Here is a 17,358-nt window from a genome sequence, read left to right on the forward strand (position 1 = left end):
GTGTCTGATAAAGGGAAGAAAGCTAGCAACACACATTTCATGTCAGTTACCCAGCAACCCCACAGTGCTCTTGCTATAATTATTTCCATTCTATGAATGAAGTAACTGAGGCACAGATCAAGAACGTGCCCATGTTTGTCCAGTTAACTGTGGAAGGAGTCTCCGTGCACAGCCCTCCCACTCCCAGCCTGCCCCTCCACATCCCCTCCCTGCAGGACAGGACCCTGCAGGTGAAGTGAGGCTGGCCCGGCCCCTCATCTGCCCTGCCCAGGTCCAGAATGGTAACAGACCAGAACTCACCATGAAGTAGTAGAGCTGTGAGGAGCGGGCCATGAACTCGGGCCGGCACACGGCCACACAGATCTCCACGAAGCCGGCGTGCTGGCTGGGCTTGGCCTCCCCCATCTCACACACGATCCTGCAAGGAGGAGTGAACCCGTCACAGGACTCCCGCATGTGCCCGCCCGACCCCACCTGCCCTTTCCTGGAGTCCCCATTGCTGCCAGCCCATTACCATCAAGTCTCAGTCAAGTCATCCTGTCCTGCAGGGGGGAGCCTAACTGCCCACTGGCTTTCCAAGGCTACGGATCTTTACAGAGGTAGCCAGCCACACTTTCCCCCCAATAGTCAGTGGGTTCAAACCACTGACTATTTGGTTACCAGTTGAAAGCTTAACCAACTGTGCAACAGTACTTCTTTTTTCCCCCCCTCTGCATTAAACCAAAATAAATAAAACCAAACCCCACTCCTTGCAGCCCTCCATCGTGTTTCACACTTACATGTGAGCAAACAATCTCATCTTATTCCTCTTGGAGCAACTGGTGGGTTCGAAACACTGATCTTTCCATTAACAGCCTGGCTTGTCTTTCCTCTGTCTACCAGACTCAGAATCAGTTCCCACTCATAGCTACTTGGTATCCGAGGCTGTAAATCGTAATGGGAGGAATTGGTCCCCCTTTCTCCCACTGGGAAGCGGGCAGATTGGAACCAGCCTTGGGGCTAGCAACTCGATAAGGGACTACGACACTAGGGCATTGCTCTCCTCTCCTAAGTATCCTATATACCTCACAGTTTCTCCCTGCAGAGACTCCTTCCACCAGTTCTCAGGAAGCAAGACAGGAGCTTCTGAAGGGATCTCCTGGGAAGACCTTTGAGTAACTAGAGACTAGGCTGGGGCCTGGAGTTCTGTGTGTTCTCACCGCAGCCAGCTAACTAAGTTAATTAGAGGTAGAGGGTGTTCCGGACAAAGCAGGAGATAGAACTAGCAGAGTTCAGAGAGAGGTCAAGTGACTTACACAAGGGCACACAGCGAGTCAAACTCAGAAATAGGGGCCGAGGTAAGCTCTTTAAGTCCTACTGGTCTCTACTTGTCCCCAGAGTCCAGCAGCCTGGGTGCAGTGCTTTCTGCTCCAGGTTCCAGGTGAGTGGGCATACAAGGAGATACTTGCTAACCAAAGGTTGACAGTCTTCACCCACCCATCGGTTGGAGGGAAAAAGACCTGGCAATTGGAACCTCTGTGGAGCGGTTTTTTCCAGCCTTAGTAACCCTATTTGGTCACGAAGAGTCAGAATTGATTGGACAGGAACAGGTTGCTTTGGGGCTGGGATGGCAAGGGAAAGTTACAATTTGTTATCTTATTATATTTTTTTATTGTTTTACTTGCAAAATTTACTCTTATCTTTTGGGGAAAGAAAGCAAACAAAAAGCCAGTACAGCAATATGATAGTAAAAATGAATATTCCTTCCATCACTCCTAACTCAAACCCTGAGGGGTTTAAATAGGAACACTCTGAGTCAAGTTCAACTTGGTGGTTACAGGGACCCACTATTACAATTTGGTGTATACATATTTACCTGGACTTTTCCCTAGGCCCATACAAACATATACACGTACATACACGCACACACGTACTTGTATATATACATACGTACATGCATATGTGCATGTATTTGTTTTCTACATATGTTCACACAAACATAAATATTGCACACACATAGTACAATGATCCACCAGCATGCATATATAAAGAAACATACGTATGATGTTTAAAATAAAAGCGAAACATAACATACTACTCTAAACACAGCTGCTTCCCCCGAGCGAGGAAGGGTGGGCTCTCCCATCGCAGAATACACAGAGCTACCACGTGCTTTCTGACAATTCCGGAACAGGCAGACTGAGACTGAACCACCTTGCGTTTAACTCTCCACCTGCTGATGGAATTTGTCATTTTCCCTCCTACTCTAAGTAATCCTGCCAAATGAACCAATTTACACACATACCCTTAAGCACTGTGTATTTAGTAGAATAGCTTTCCAAGGAGGGAAGGTGCTGGGGCAGACAGTTTGTGTATTTAACAGCTGAAAGGTATAGTCAAATGAAGCTCCGAAAAGCTGCACCAATTTTCACTTCTGTCAACGGCATGAGAGCAAGATTGCCCCGTGCTTTTGCCAACACCAGATATTAGCAAGCTTCTGAAACGACTCCGGTAAAACAGAGGGAGAAAGAATCTTGTCATTGTTTTACTTTTTAGTTCCTTGATGACTGGTGAGATGTGATATAATTTCATGATTCTTACTTTCTGTCGCCTTCTCTTTGACTTGTCCAAGCCTTCCGCTTTTTTTTCTCATTGGATTGCCTTTCTGGATACAAACAATCTCAAACATATTGTTGGGCTGGAAATTACTTCGAGCTGACCCTAAATGGCACGGGAGGAGCCCACTCATCTTTCTCCCCCAGCAGGGCACCTGGTGAATGTGAATCCACAAAAAGGCACTGGCCTTGAAAAGCATTGCTTCCTCCCACGAGGCCACCAGCACTCCCTGACTTTCTGTTGAAGTGTCTATATTAGGAGTAGCCACTGTTTCATGCTATAAATACAGTGGTTATTTTCTCAGTTTGTCACCTGTCTGGCATCCTTGTTTGTAATGTTCTGTGCCATCCAAAGCTTAAAAGGTGTCTCTGTGGTAACACTGGCTATTCTTTTACTTAGTAGCTTCTGAGATTTGTTTCTCCGAAAGAACTGAGTAAAGGTCTTCAAGAATAGATACCATTTTGTCCAGACAATGTAATTAATAGGTATTCTGGGTTTTTAAAAAAGGTATATAAAAACACAAATAAAATAATAACGTCAATAGTCTACTCCCTATTCCCAATTGCCCCACCTGGAATGATCCTTTGTCAACACTGGGGGCAGGGTGTCTTGCCTTGTTTTCCTTGTATATTATTGATAAGGATTCTGCCCTCTGCTTGAAAACTTGAATTCTTACTTACTGTACCTTGCGTATCTGCATGGCAATACTTCTGTGAGCTCATATTTAATGGCTAAGTAGTTTACTGTACTGTACATTGTTGTTATGTGCTGTTGAGTCACCTGTGACTCACAGCGACCCAGTGTACAATAGCTCTGAAGCCTGCCCTGTCCTGAGCCAGTCTCACTGACTCCGACACAGCCAACCCCATTGACTTAGTTACTGTATCAATCCATCTCACCCAAGGTCTTCCTCTTCTGTGCTCTTATCTTGGTTTTGACATTGCTTCTAATTATTTACTATATTTTAGTTCAGTCTGATTATTCATTTAGGGAAGGTTCCCAAAGTGTTATGGTCACTTTAAAACTTTTGACCCATATTTCTGGATTGCCTTTCAATTTACCCCTCACTCATCAGGAAAAGCATCTGCTCTTTCCATTCCTCTTATTTGTGTGAGCTCTGGTGACCTCGGGGGTAAGGAGTTGTGCTGCCAACTCAAAGCCAGGAGTTTCAATTCTCCAGTTTCTCCGTGGGAGGAAGGTGGACAGTCTCCTCCCGTGCAATCTGCAGCCTCTGAAAGTGTATTGGAGGGTGAGTTGTAAGTGGCTATGACTTGATGGCAATGAGTGGAGTTTCTTAGCTCTTGAGTGCGAGGCATCAACCTCCTGTTTTCATTGATTAACACTGCTGCTAAACTTGGGGGTTTTTAAACATGACTTGACTACTTGTATCTTGTAAATGTTGATTCATGCCTTTTGCTAATTTGGGGAGATTTGCCTTTTATTTATAAAAACACATATTGTCTGTGTATATTAAACACATGTATGTTAAAAGCATCCAGTACCTGCACTAGGGAAGAACCACACTCCCAGTTTATCAATCATACTTTCACTTGCCCTATAATAATTTTTGACACAAAAGTTTATTATAATTTCTCCTTTTGCAGCTGTACTTAGAACACCTTTCCTTTCTTGAAATCAAATAATCCGCACCCGCACCTTCTTCTAATCCTTCCTGTTTCCTCTTTACACCTTGCTCTGTAATCCATCTGGAATTTATTTTGGTGTGTGGTGTGAAGTAAGCGTGTGATCTGATCCTTTTTTGAGGGAACTGGCCAGCACCATGTATGCCAGGGTCTTCCCTTGTGGAGCCGAGAAGACTTCTTTCTCACACACTAACTTCTTATATGGAAGCTCTAGTATGGCCTAGTGAATAAGGAGTTGCACTGCCAACCCAAAAGCAGATGGTTTGAGTCCCTCAGTTGCTCCTTGGGAGAAAATGAGACAGTCTCCTCCCGTGTGATTTACAGTCTCTGAAAACGTGCTGGAGGGTCAGCTAGGAGTCGGTTTTGACAACAAATTCTTATATATGAAGATTCATTTTGTAGGTGTTCTTCCTTAATACACTGATGTAAAGGATATCATACTATTGGAATCTTTTGGGCTTAACAATAATATTTGTCTATCAAGCCATGCAGTTCCATAGTGGGACACTTTAAAGCCCTCCAAATCATGATAATGTTGTCACTTTGGTTTTGTAAGGGAGCCTGGGGAAAGATGAAGGAGACACGAAAAGAGCTTCTGAGAAACTCTGGACAAGGGAGAGAGTTCTGCCATGACCAAGACTTAAATCTTCTGGACTCCAAGCACCCTTGGGAGGGCCCAGTGGCAATGAGGAGGAATGGAGGATGTCAATATTGATGGCTGCGTCAGTGAATCCTAGTAAGACCCAGCTTGGCAGCAGGGCCAAAGGCACTGGCCAGTCCAAGAAAACCTTGTGAAGAGTCCACATTTCTGCTCAAAGGACAGTGACAAGGTCTCACTCCTAGAAGGGCTGAGATGACAGCATAGATTCTGCAGTGCCAGTGACCATCTCATGGATGGAGCTACTGGGCTGGGAAACTGCATTTACTTACTCACAAGGCTACACACGACTAATGGTCTTCTTTAGCTAGGTGGGCCAGAGGCCAAGGGCATTGTGGGACACCTGCTCAGTGAACCAGGGGGCTTTCAAGAGAAATGCATCCAAGTCCCACAGACCTGGGAGTGCGTGTAGTTTCCTTTTCAGATCCCATACAGAATGGCACTTTTTGGGGGCTGGGCAGCAAAGGATAGGAGGATGGGGGCAAGAGTGAGGAGGAGCTGAGGGATTGGGTGTGAGGAACTGAGTTCACACTCCGTTGGCTGATATTTTCTTTATTGCCTTGTCATTTGCCACAAGTAGGTGACAATCCCCTTCTGTTCTCTCTCAGTAATTTTTCCTCTCAACAAGCCCCCAGTATAGCAGCTGGTTAATTTAGGGGTCGAGGAATTGTGGGAGTCTCTCTCTCTCTCTCTCTCTCACACACACACACACACACACACACACACTCTCACTCTCTCTCCCCCCACCCAGAATGTTAGAGGCTGTTCTCCTTTCCCCAACAAGCCCATCTACTCCTGGCCAGAGGGCTCCTCATGGATCCTTCGCCTCCCCCGTTCTCCCTCAGGCCCCCTCCACTCACTGCTCTGCTGGGATGTAGCCGTCCACCAAGGGGCTGCACTCCACGCCTGCCACCTTGACATGGGAGGCGATGTCCCGGAATTCCAAGCCCAGGTTCTCCCCACGGATGGTGACCTTGGTGCCTCCTTCCCGAGGGCCCGTCACAGGGATGATCTGGGGACACAGTCGAGATCAGGAGACAGGCTTTGGACTGTGGCCACCACGAAGGGGCAAGGGGTGTTCACCTAGCTCTCCTCCACTTTTGGGGGCCAGCTCCACCCCATGCACCCCCTCCCAGGGCGGCAGGACCCACGGGCTCACCTCTGTGATTCGGGGGTTTGTGCACTTGCTGTTGGCGCCTGAAAGCTCTAGCCACTGACTCTCGTGGGTGAGACAGTGCTGGCGCAGGGTGCACTGGCCCTGAGTCTGGCACCAGCCACACTCAAAGTCAGGGTCTGCCTTGAGGCACAGCCCACAGCTCTCCCGCATGGCTCCACACTTGTACAAGTGGACTGGAGACAGAGTGAGAACGACACACGTAAGACAACATAACCACGATAAGGAGCCCAGCCTTGGAGAAAGGGACACAGGATGGCTCTGCCTGTCATCTTGGCTATTCAGATGCAGAGTAACCCAAATAGGACCCCTGAGGTTATCCTATGCCTATAGGGGTTAAGCTGACCAAGGCAGGAGCTTCCTGGATTAAGAGTGTACATGGAATAATGTGATCAGGACCAAAAGAACACTCTACCCTGGGATATGCAAAATCTTAATTCTCCACTGATACTGTCTTATGATAAAGATGTATTTATGGAAACAGGGAAGGTCAGCAAATAAGAAAAGACACAATTGAAAAAAAAAACAACCTTAATCTTAGAGTCCTGTTACCTTATTTTACAGCTGATGCAATAAGACATTGGTCAGTAAATCTATGAGGATACACAGGTCAGGAGGACACTCATCCATGAGTTCTTCTCCTGTTCCCTCATAAGTAAAGCTTGAGTAGTTCATTCCCTTGTTTAGCACTTTACTGTGGGTGCAGACGTGCAACACATCCCCTCTCAGCTGTCCTCCTGCACATCCTCAGCGGCCAGTGGCTGAGGGCCACCTCTGAGGTGGAGAGCACGGGACAACCACCTCCCACCAGGGTCCTGTCAGGCCCCCAGACCTTTGTTCTGAGCCGGGTTGTCGATGTTGAAGTGCCCATTCCACACGACGGTCAGCTCCACGGGCAGGTTGTTAATCTCCATGCCTTCGTAGGAATACTGTGGTCGGGAGGGAGGCGGAAGAGGAAGCTGGTTACGGCCTCTGAGTGAGGACGAGGTCCACCTTGGGTCCTGGGAGGGTGTGGGGCTGAGACTACTGAGACTGGGTGTGTGTGTGCAAAGGTGCACGTATGTGTGTGCCCACGTATCTGCGCGCGCGTGTGTGTGTGTGTGTGTGTGTGTGCAGTGACTGTGTGCATTGGTAGGGGCAGGGAGGGCACACCTGAGGGGTGGGGGCAGAGGTGTTGGGAGATTAACAGGGAGGGACTCAGCCTGAGGACCCATCATCTGGAATGTTGTTTCTGGAAGCGGAGTCCAGGGGCTACTCATTCACCTCTCCACCCTAGCTCCTGATCACCAAAGGAGGCCGCAGAGGGCCAGTCCCCGGGCTCTTCCCAGAATGCTGAACTGTGAAAAACATCATGCCCTTCTCACCTCCTGGGGAGCCCTGGCCGGGTCTACTGCAGATTTGGGAATGATAAATACCGGGTAATTTCCCACGCAGTGAACATATACTAGAGGCTGCTGAGGATGTGGACATCAGAGGCAGGTGATGACAGCAGAGAACGAGAAAGGACTACACCATGGTGGGGAGAGAGGTTGGAGGTGGAGGGGCTCATGGCAGGGGCCACTTCCCAGGACGTCCGCACATGCTCATCTGTGGGGCCAGTCCACAGAGCCACGTGTGTGCAGACACACGTCACATCCACACATCTCTGCTGTGCTCCCAGCTGCATGAGTATGACTGAACATGCTAAGTCGGCTTCCCGCTCCTGATGCAGGCGTCTGGGGCAGGCCAGCCTCACAGGCTGCCTGCAGTAACGTGCTTCATCTGGGATACGTTACCGCGCATGCACAGAGTCTGAGCGCACAGATAGGATTTCCATCTAGGTGTATACACAGGGGGAGGCGAGGCATACTGTGTTCAGTTGTTGTTGTTGTTGATTGTTGATTTCCTTCAAGTCAAGCATGGCTCATAGCAACCCTAGGAACAAAAGGCCTGAAGCCCCTCTACAACTATCGACATTTATCAAAAGTCATAGTGTTTCTGGAGACATGTTATTTAGGAGGTCACAGTACGTTATTGTTGTTATGTGCCATTGAGTCGCCGGCGATGTATAGCAAGCCTATGTACAGCAGCTCTGAACCCTTCTGTGGGTTCCTGACGCTGGTGTTTATGTTTACATGGAATAATAATAATAGCCACTTAGTGTGTGTGTGTGTGTTTGTGTGTGTGTGTGTGTGTGTACGCCAGACCCTTTGCACACAAGGGAATTCATGTGAGGAAGCTTGTATGCTCCGTCTGTGTGTGCACGCAACTTTCCTTTGAAGACAAGTGCTAAAAAAATGACTTTAAGGAGTGAATGTGTTGGGCATGGCTTTGTCATCCCCTTCCCACTCCCTGGGATCCTGATGATAAAATAATATAAAATCCATTAACCCCAGGGGCTTCCCTCTGTTCCCTTGGTCCTGGAAAGGGGCTCGCTGCATCTACATGGAGCCTGGGGCTCAGCTCCTGTCCCCCAGGGTCTCATGCATCTACTTCCACTTAGCATTTATACAGATCTCAGTAATGAGTGGGCAGTGAATGTGCACAAAGCCCTGGGCTCTGGAGCACTTGTTACTGGCTCCCTGAGGCCAAGAGGTTAAGTGTTTCAATCAAGGTCTAACAATGACCTTGGGCTGGACTAATGGATGACTTCATTCATTATCTTGGAGGAGTGTGACCTTTGGCTTCTCCACCTTCTAAAGGAACAAGACCTATGTCTTATTTAGACATTGTTGTTGTTACGCACCTGCGACTCATAACGACCCCATGCACAACAGCCCTAAACTCTGCTCTGTCCTGTGCCAATCACATGGTTTCTGACACACCCATCCCGATTACCCTAGTCACTGAATCAATCCACCTCATAGAGGGTCTTCCCATCCTGTACTATCCCTCCACCCTCCCAAGCAAGACCTCCCTCTCCAAGGACTGGTCCCTCTTTGCAACATGTTCAAAATATGTCAGACAAAGCTTCAGAATCCTGGCCTCCAAAGAGCATCCTGGTGTAACCCTCTCCAGGATCTGTTCGTTTTCTTAGCAGTCCATGGTACATTCAATACTCCTCCAGCACCACAGCTCAAAGGCATCAATTCTCCTAAGCATGGTCATGCTATTTAGACATGCTCCCCTCCTCACTCTTGTTCTGAACTCTGAGATATTCTGCTGGTAAGTCCTCCCTTTGTTGCTAGGTAGCATGACTTGGTGTGATTATGACCCTTAAAGATTCTTCAAGGAAATCACTTAATGACAAGGTGCAACTGGCCCAACTTTTCCCCCTAAAAACAAGTCAAGAGCTTTCCTGAACTATGGGATTCCAGCAGGGAGAGGGGAACTCCTGGGCTCTAGGTCTGTAGAGTACCCTTCCTGTTGCCTCAGTTTCTCAGACTTTAAAGTGACAGGATCACAGACTTTACTAGCTCCTTCCTCACTTAGAAAGTGGTGGAACTAAGCAACGCAGGCAGTGGGCTGAGCTGCTGTAGGAGAGATGACCTGGAGGTACAAGAACTGGTCTAGAGTGGACAAGGAGACCACAGACTGATAGGAGACCAGAGCTCTTTGACAGCCATCTCCTCTGGAGGTGAGGGCCAAGGAGTGAGCGGAAGGTTCAAAGTCAAGGTTTCTGCTTGGTGAAGGATCTGGGACTCCAGGCTTCCATTCCTAATGGCCCAAGCCTCCCTCCTTCTCCAGGAGATTTGGAAGTGCCTGGGACCACGCCCCAGAAGGTTGCTCCCCAGGAGGCCATGGCTTGTGAAGCCACTAATTGGGCAGCACCATCACCCATCCAGGGAGGGCTTGGGTCCCTCAGATGCTAGAGACACATTTGACCACTGTGTCCCCTGGGCATCGAGCATTGCATGTGAGATTCTCCAGTGAGTCACTGTATACACTGCTGGTTCCTTAAATCCCAGGAACCCAACATCAGACACATGGATGCCCTCTACAGTAAGGGGCACCCTTCTTCTCATGAGCTGCTAACCAAAAGGTCAATAGTTTGACTCCACCAACTGCACCTTGGAAGAAAGATGTGGCAGTCAGTACCCATACAGACTGTTGCCTTGGGAACCTTAGAGGGCAGTTCTCGCTCTCTGGGTCACTATGGGTCGGGAGAGGTACAAAGACGCTGACTTGTTTTCCTTCTATTGAACACAGTTGGTCAAAGCAGAAGGTCATGAGGCCCCAATTTGTAGTTATATTCTGTTTTCAGGAAACAGAAGCCTGGTCATGAGAGGGGCTACAGGTTCTGTCCTCCCTCTTGATGCCTTGGGGACCTTTGCCAAAGAAGCACAACTCTTTTCGCCAGACCCCAGACCCCCACTACCTGCCTCTTTCAGAACTGCATGTGGAAGCCAGGCTTTAGGGAAAGCACTTTCGCCAAATCCCTGGGGCTGGTCTGCGTGGTCTCAGGATTTATGAGGAATGGAGAGGTGTTTAATATCCCTTTGCTGGCAGGTTCTGTCTGGAGTGCTTCAGAAATCAGAAAAACAGCCTGGTGCCTGGGGGAGGGATCTGAGTAACTGGGGAGCTTGGGTGGGTGGAGGGAGTCACGTGGAACTTCAAAGAGACCAGTGGTGGGCTCTGTCCTTAATGCCCACAGCCTCAGGCGTATGTGGGCCTCTCACTCCATCTACCCCTAGACCATCCTGCAGGAAGACCGATGCTCCTCCCAGTCCTTTGTCCAGAACGACCCATATGTGACATCATGTCCCCACATGCTATACGGCGAGTGGCTGTGAAGTTGTCTTCAGCTCACAGAGGCCTTCTGTCTAAGGAAAGGAAGCATCCAGTCCTGTACTGTCTTCAACTTCATTTGCAGGTGTGAGTCCATCATTGGAGGCTGCCCCATCAATCCAGCTCACTGAAGGTTTCCCAAATACAGACATGACAGATCCCAGCCAACAGCAACCATATGGATGCATGTGAGGCAGAGTGACACAGGAGAAGACTAGAATGGGGTCCCAATCTTCATCTGCTAGGTAACCTTGAACATGCCCCTTGTCTTCAGGCTGGAAGACCATGACCTCAAAGTGGATGGGGCTTCAAACTCGGGATTCTGTATTCACTTGCCCTGACACCCTACAAAGCCTACATATCTAATTCCGTGTTTATTTCTATTTCATGTTTGATCTGGAAGAGGATCTTCCAAACTGTCTGAGCTTCAGACTCAGATTTTACTGTATTTTGTTCTTTGAATCAACAAAGCAGCACAGCCTCTGGGTCAACATTGCAACTTTCTAGGGACGGGGCCACCAGCGCTGCCCTGAGCTGAGCGGGGACACTCCAGAGGATCTAGGTTTCAGGCCTATATTGATTATATTTCCTTCCTCACCTTCAGAGGGCTCTGCCCTTTATACAGGCTTCAGACCCCACAAACCCAGATCTGTGCCTGTTTCTCAGTCTCTGCTTCCTCATTGATGCAGGGAGGAACTTGGAGCTTTTTTACAGCTTGACAGTGTTGAGTCTTTAAGTCTGATGTTTGTCTGGGAGCATCTGGGATTATGTGTGTAAGCCCATGGAGAGAAGGACTGAGGCCAAGGCGGTGGCGGGGAAGACGCAAGACACGGGGAGGAACAGGCACGCAGGAGAGCTGCCGTACACTTGGGGTACACTGTGTAGGGCTGCCATCAACTGAATAGTGCTCTCCCGCCCCCAAGCCACAACCCCTGGATCCGTAGGAGGTGGCTGTGTGGAAACAGGCTCTCTGCCTATTTATAACTGGCTCAGGGTGGATGTTAACCCAGGGTCTGATGGGCTCTCCGCCGGGGTCCAGGGTGGGGGGATGCGGCTCACCGAGGTGTTCTGACACTGCACGCTGGAGCTGTTGAAGCGCAGGGCGGGGACGCGCTGCTCGCTGCCCTGGATGCTGAGCACACACTCGTACCCGCGCTGGCCCGACTGGGGCTGGGGCAGGTTCTTGGCCTTCAGAGTGATGGGCTTGATCACTTCCACAGGCACCAGGATCTTGTCCACGCGCAGCAGCTGCGGGCAGTCCTGGGGATGGAGTACACATGCAGTTAGGAGCCGAGAAGCAGAGGGCGGGAGGCCTTTGTGGTGGCACCCTAGGGCGGGGGTGGGGGGGGCTTTGCAGTATGATCGGCTCCTGGCCTAGGCCGCTTCCATGGACCACACACACACAGGCACATGCATGCGTGCAGGTGCCCCATGCACTGGTGTACACTGGTGTGCACTGGAACAAGTGCTCAAAGATGCACAAGTACACACACACCTTCACACCGGTGCACACAGACACAGGCACACACCCTGCGCACAAATGTGAAGGAAGAATATGGCAGCTGCCCCACCACCCTCAAGCTTGATCACTTCCTGAGAAACTTGATAACACTTGAGCTGGTCCCATCAAAGACCAGACCAGACAATGGATCCTGACAAGAATCTGAGCTTGATTTAAAAACCTAAAATCTAACTTAATCAGCATGCCAAATTCTGAGAAGTACCATCTTAGTCTTCCCCAGGACCCCTATAAAGATGAACCCCCCCCAAACTGCGCGCACTCCATTTTGATCCTGTCCGCATGCGGCCGGGTCATTTGGCGTCCTTCTCAGACCGCGCAATAAAGGCCTGGTTGTTTCTTGGGACCAATTTCTTTATTTCTCTCCCTCGCACTCTTTTTTATAGCTAACAAAATGCATGCTCACCCAGCTTCACATGGATACATGAAGGTGCGTGCACACACAGCTGGACACAGATACACACAGGTGCATGGATATACAACTGTATACAAAAGCACACACACAGGTATCTGTGCACACCGTGCAACCACACACAAGTGCAACCGCACTCAGGATACACACACATGTGTGCAGGTCCCCACATGTAGGTGTATACACAGATGTCCACAGGAACGCGTTCACAAAGATGCATAGTTGCCCCAGACGCACGCACACACGGCCGGACACAGGCCCAGGTAGATGTCTGAGAAGCCTCAGTCCCTCCAAGCTCCTCCTACAAGGTGCCTGAGTGGAGACTACTTGGGAGAAAGGAGGGAGCTTGTGGAAGAGAAGCAGGGAGTAGGAGGAGCTTCGGACATGAAGCAGGGAGGTTAGTGCAAGTCCAGCCTTGCTATCCTGCCCCCACTGCTCCTTCCCCCACAGGCCTGGAGCCTCCACTGCTGGGCCATGAACAAGCCTGGCCTTTCCTCCCTGCAGCTGGGGGAGGGGAGCTGGGTCCATGCCTTCTGGCATCTCTCACTCCACTTACCAAATGAAAATGGTGCTGCAAGGGAACCTCTGAACAACCCACTTCAAAAGGGGGAAGTCGAGGCACAGAGAAGAAAAACAATGGCTCAGTGTCCACAGATATCCTGGCAACTGAAGAACTCAGAGGCAAACCTGTGCTCACCGGCAGCTTCGCGTCCCTTTAAGGAAAGGCTGGCTCATGCTTGTGGGCAGGACCACCTAGGATGATGGCAAGTCATAAAGGACTCTCCCATGTGATGTGGGAGCTACAAGACCCACCGATGCTGGGCTGGCACCATCCCCTGGGCCGGACTGGTCTAAGCCAGGCTGGGGGCCCACACACAAGCCCCTCTCTCTTCTGTGAGACTCTCACTGAAGCCCTGTTAAGAGTCCTCTAATGAGTTCTGATGGCCCTAGCTCCATAAAGGCCTAGTTTGCATATAAAAAGGTTGGCAGCTCAGAGAGTAAGTTCATTAATAAAAACTGGAGGAGACTCAGGACTGACCCCATATATTTTCCTCTGGTGACACTACTGATTGACCCTGTCCTTCCTCACTGAAATGCAAAATGGCATTTTTTCCCTAGGCAACAAGGCATGGTAGGACCACTTCCTTCACCATGCCGCGCCTTCCGCCCACCTCATTTATCCAGACGCTGACCTCTGGTATTTCACATACAAAATGGTCTGTAAGTTTTACAGAAGCAAACCAAATCCACTCTTCTTGGGTCAGCTGTGATTCAAAGTGATGAAATGGATAGAACAGAATTGTCCTACAGAGGTTTCAAGGCCCTAGATCTTCATGGGGGCAGCCTGTCTCATCTCCACTCTGTGGAGGAGCTGGTGAGTCCCAACCATGCCCCTTTCAGTTAGCAGCCTGACACGTGGCTACCATGCCACCAGGTTGCCTACAAGTCTCGTGCCCATGGAAAAGTCCAGAGAAAATTCCTTGCCTCTACAGGACTCCTATCTGAGAACCTATCACGTCTGAGAGACCTGCTGTCATGGTCCACAGATTTTATCCCCATCTTTGAGGCCCCCTGACATTGAGAACCTAGGAGGGATCACATAACCATGAGTGATGAGTGGGGGGAGAGGTGGTTGTTAGTGGAGGTCGAGTCACTCCTCAACACTCAGCAACCCCACCCACAACAGAACAAACACAACCTCGGCCTGCACCTGCCCCAGCCCCAGGGCTGAGCTGTTGCGACCAATATGGTTCTCACTGGCTGTTTTTTGAAAGTTTGTCGTCACCAGGTCTTGTTTACGAGACTGAAAGCTCTGCTAAAACCTGCTCAGCATGATAGCCACTTGCAAGTCTCCAATGCCAGACCGTGTGTGAAGTGCATTGACTAGAAGTTGAACTTGGACATTCCATGTGGCAGACAAGACTTCCACCACTGGGCCACTGCTGCCTCTGCAGCTATGAGTACAAGCATCTTTTCTTTTGCAAGTTTCATGACTTTTTGGAAAAGACTTTGATCCTTCCTTTCCTTAACTGTAAATTGGGGATTGAAACGAGAGATTCCTTTTCCAAAGGAGCATATGGGGGTTTCAAGGAACCAGCATGGATAAAGTGTCTGGCACAACATAGGCAAGCATTCAGCAGTATTTGCTCCTTCTCTGACACTCCTCCTCATTGAGGGTCTTCTTTTCCTTCTCTGATCCTCTACCCTTCCGTCAAAGCATGATGTTCTTTTCCAAGGATTGGGCCCCTCTGATAACAGGCCAAAGTATGTGAGACAAAGTCTCACCATTTACGGAGCACCCTGGTTACACTTCTGCCAAGACAGATGTGTTTGTTCTTTTGGCAGTCCACGGATATTCAACACTTCCTCAGTAACACAACTGAAAAGCATCAATTCTTTAGTGTCCCTTATTCATTGTCCAACTCTCACAGGCATGTGAAACTACTGGAATACCATGACATGGATCAGGCACACCTTAGTCTTCAATGGACATCCTTGGTCTTTAAAAAGATTCTCAAGAGCAGATTTGCCCAACACAATACATTTTCTGATTTGGTTTTTTTTTTTTTACATTTTCTGATTTCTTAACTGCTACTACCACGGATATGGATGGTAGATCTAAGTAAAATGAAATGGTCGACAACAACTTCAATCTTGTTTCCAATGACCATGATGTTGTTATTGTTGCAGCTGTAAGGAGGATTTTTTTGTGTTCTACGTGTTAAGGTGTAATCTGTCCTGAAGTCTTCGTATTTGACTTTTTCTGAAAAAATGTTGTTGTTATGTGCCGTCGAGTCACTTGCGACTCATAGTGACCCTATGTACAACAGCCCTAAACTCCGCTCTGTCCTGTGCCAATCGCACTGTCTCTGACACTCCCATCCCAATTATTCCAGTCACTGAATCAATCCACCTCATAGAGGGCCTTCCTCTCCTGCGCTGTCCCTCCACCCTCCCAAGCATGATGTCCCTCTCCAAGGACTGGTCTCTCCTCACAACATGTCCAAAGTATGTTAGACGGAGCCTCAGAATCCTTGCCTCCAAGGAGCCACCCAGTTTAACCCTTTCCAGCACAAATCTGTTTGTTTTCCTAGTAGTCCATGGTATTCTCAATACTCTTCTCCAGCACCACAGCTCAAAGGCATCAATTCTCCTTCTATCCTCCTTGGTCATTGTCCAACTGTCTGATGCATAACAAGTGATTGCAAAGACCATGGCCTGTATCAGACACACCTTAGTCTCCAGAGAGACACCATTGCTCTTCAGTACTTTGGAGAGGTCCCTAACAGCAAACTTTCCCATGGCAATGCACCTTTTCATTTCCTGGCTGCTGGTGCCAAGACTGTTGACTATGGAGCCAAGTAAACTAAAGTTGTGTACAATCTCAATCTCTTCACCATCCATCCTGATGCTGCCACAATTGGTCCAGTGGTGAGAATTGAGGCTGAAAAAATGAGACATTGGAAATACCATGGCGTGTGGTTCTGCTCTGATATACGTGGGCTGGCATGAGTTGGAAATGACTCTCATGTCAACTGATTTTTTTCAAGTTTCAATTGTAATGCTGGCTCTGGGTTACTGAGACACAGGAGCCGATATGATTCTAGTTACCATAGTGCAAGTTCAAGGCCATGGTATTCCACCGGCTCCCTCATCTCACACACACTTTCCCCTGTGCACACAGGAGCTTGAGTGATGCCGATATGATTCTAGTTACCATAGTGCAAGTTCAAGGCCATGATATTCCACCGGCTCCCTCATCTCACACACACTTTCCCCTGCGCTCTCCTACAGAACGTGCCAGAACATCGCCACGTTCCAGAAGCAAAACCTCAGACTCCAGTCTGACAATAATACTTTTCCTAGAGCATCTCTTGCACTTCAATCCATGGAAGATTTGGTCAAGCCTGCAGACAATTCCTCCAAACCAGACTCCTCTCCTCTTTTCCAGAAGGCCATTTTTCTGAACTGTCATTTGCAAGCGTGTCTTTGGAGGATGGGCAGCACCTGCATTAACAGGATTATGTGGAGATAAATGCAAACAATAAGCGCCAGACTCCCTGAGACGCCATTTGCCTGCAGCGATATGCAGTAGTTAAGGATGGAGGGTGAGGAGTGGCCGTGGCTGGAGACGACAGGAAATCTTGAAAGGCCTGGCATTCGGGAGGAGGCTCCAGCGGGCTCCAGGTCATCATGTTTCGACTCCACTGGGATGCACGCAAAGCCAAGCCAGCACTGCTAATTGTGGGGAGCAGGCACCGAAGCCAGAGCACCGCGGCCAGAGGATGCCTTTCATTCTGCGCTGTCCAGCAGGTCCCTGGCTGCTTTGTACAGAGGTTTCACTGCTTATTTAAATAATTGAACAAGGACACAAAGAATGCTGCTGCGCTGGGAGCAGGGAGGCTGCCTTCAGAGTTCAACTGCCTGGGGAGCGGGTGGATTTACAGCCCCCGTTGTGTTTACAAGAGGAAGCCTCTAATTCTCTCAGTTGCTACAAATGGATGGAGGGGCGTGGTGCTCCAGGGGAGAGCTGGGCGCAGCACATGGGGGCAGCTCTGGAACAAGCGTCTGGCTGACTGGTTGCCCTCATCCTGCCCTGGCCACCTCAGGCCCCCACCTCAGGCCCCCACCTCAGGCCCCCACCTCAGG

General features: G+C 49.3%; 1 protein-coding gene across 5 annotated transcripts in view; it reads right to left on the reverse strand.

Annotated features, from left to right (window-relative positions):
* The window catches only part of PLXNA4 (plexin A4), a 461,826-nt gene that overhangs the window by 66,435 nt on the left and 378,033 nt on the right, over positions 1-17,358 (reverse strand). For all 5 annotated transcript variants that reach the window (XM_006887135.1, XM_006887134.1, XM_006887136.1 and 2 more), the window contains 5 exons: positions 11,837-12,037; positions 6,903-6,999; positions 6,056-6,246; positions 5,757-5,908; positions 301-418 (listed from right to left, as the gene is read on the reverse strand). In XM_006887135.1, the coding sequence (XP_006887197.1) occupies positions 301-418; positions 5,757-5,908; positions 6,056-6,246; positions 6,903-6,999; positions 11,837-12,037 (759 nt within the window). The remainder of the gene's footprint in view (positions 1-300; positions 419-5,756; positions 5,909-6,055; positions 6,247-6,902; positions 7,000-11,836; positions 12,038-17,358) is intronic.

The sequence above is a fragment of the Elephantulus edwardii genome, unplaced genomic scaffold (assembly GCF_000299155.1).
Source record: "Elephantulus edwardii isolate Elephantulus edwardi_28Jun2011 unplaced genomic scaffold, EleEdw1.0 scaffold00055, whole genome shotgun sequence".
NCBI classification, from domain to species: Eukaryota; Metazoa; Chordata; class Mammalia; order Macroscelidea; family Macroscelididae; genus Elephantulus; species Elephantulus edwardii.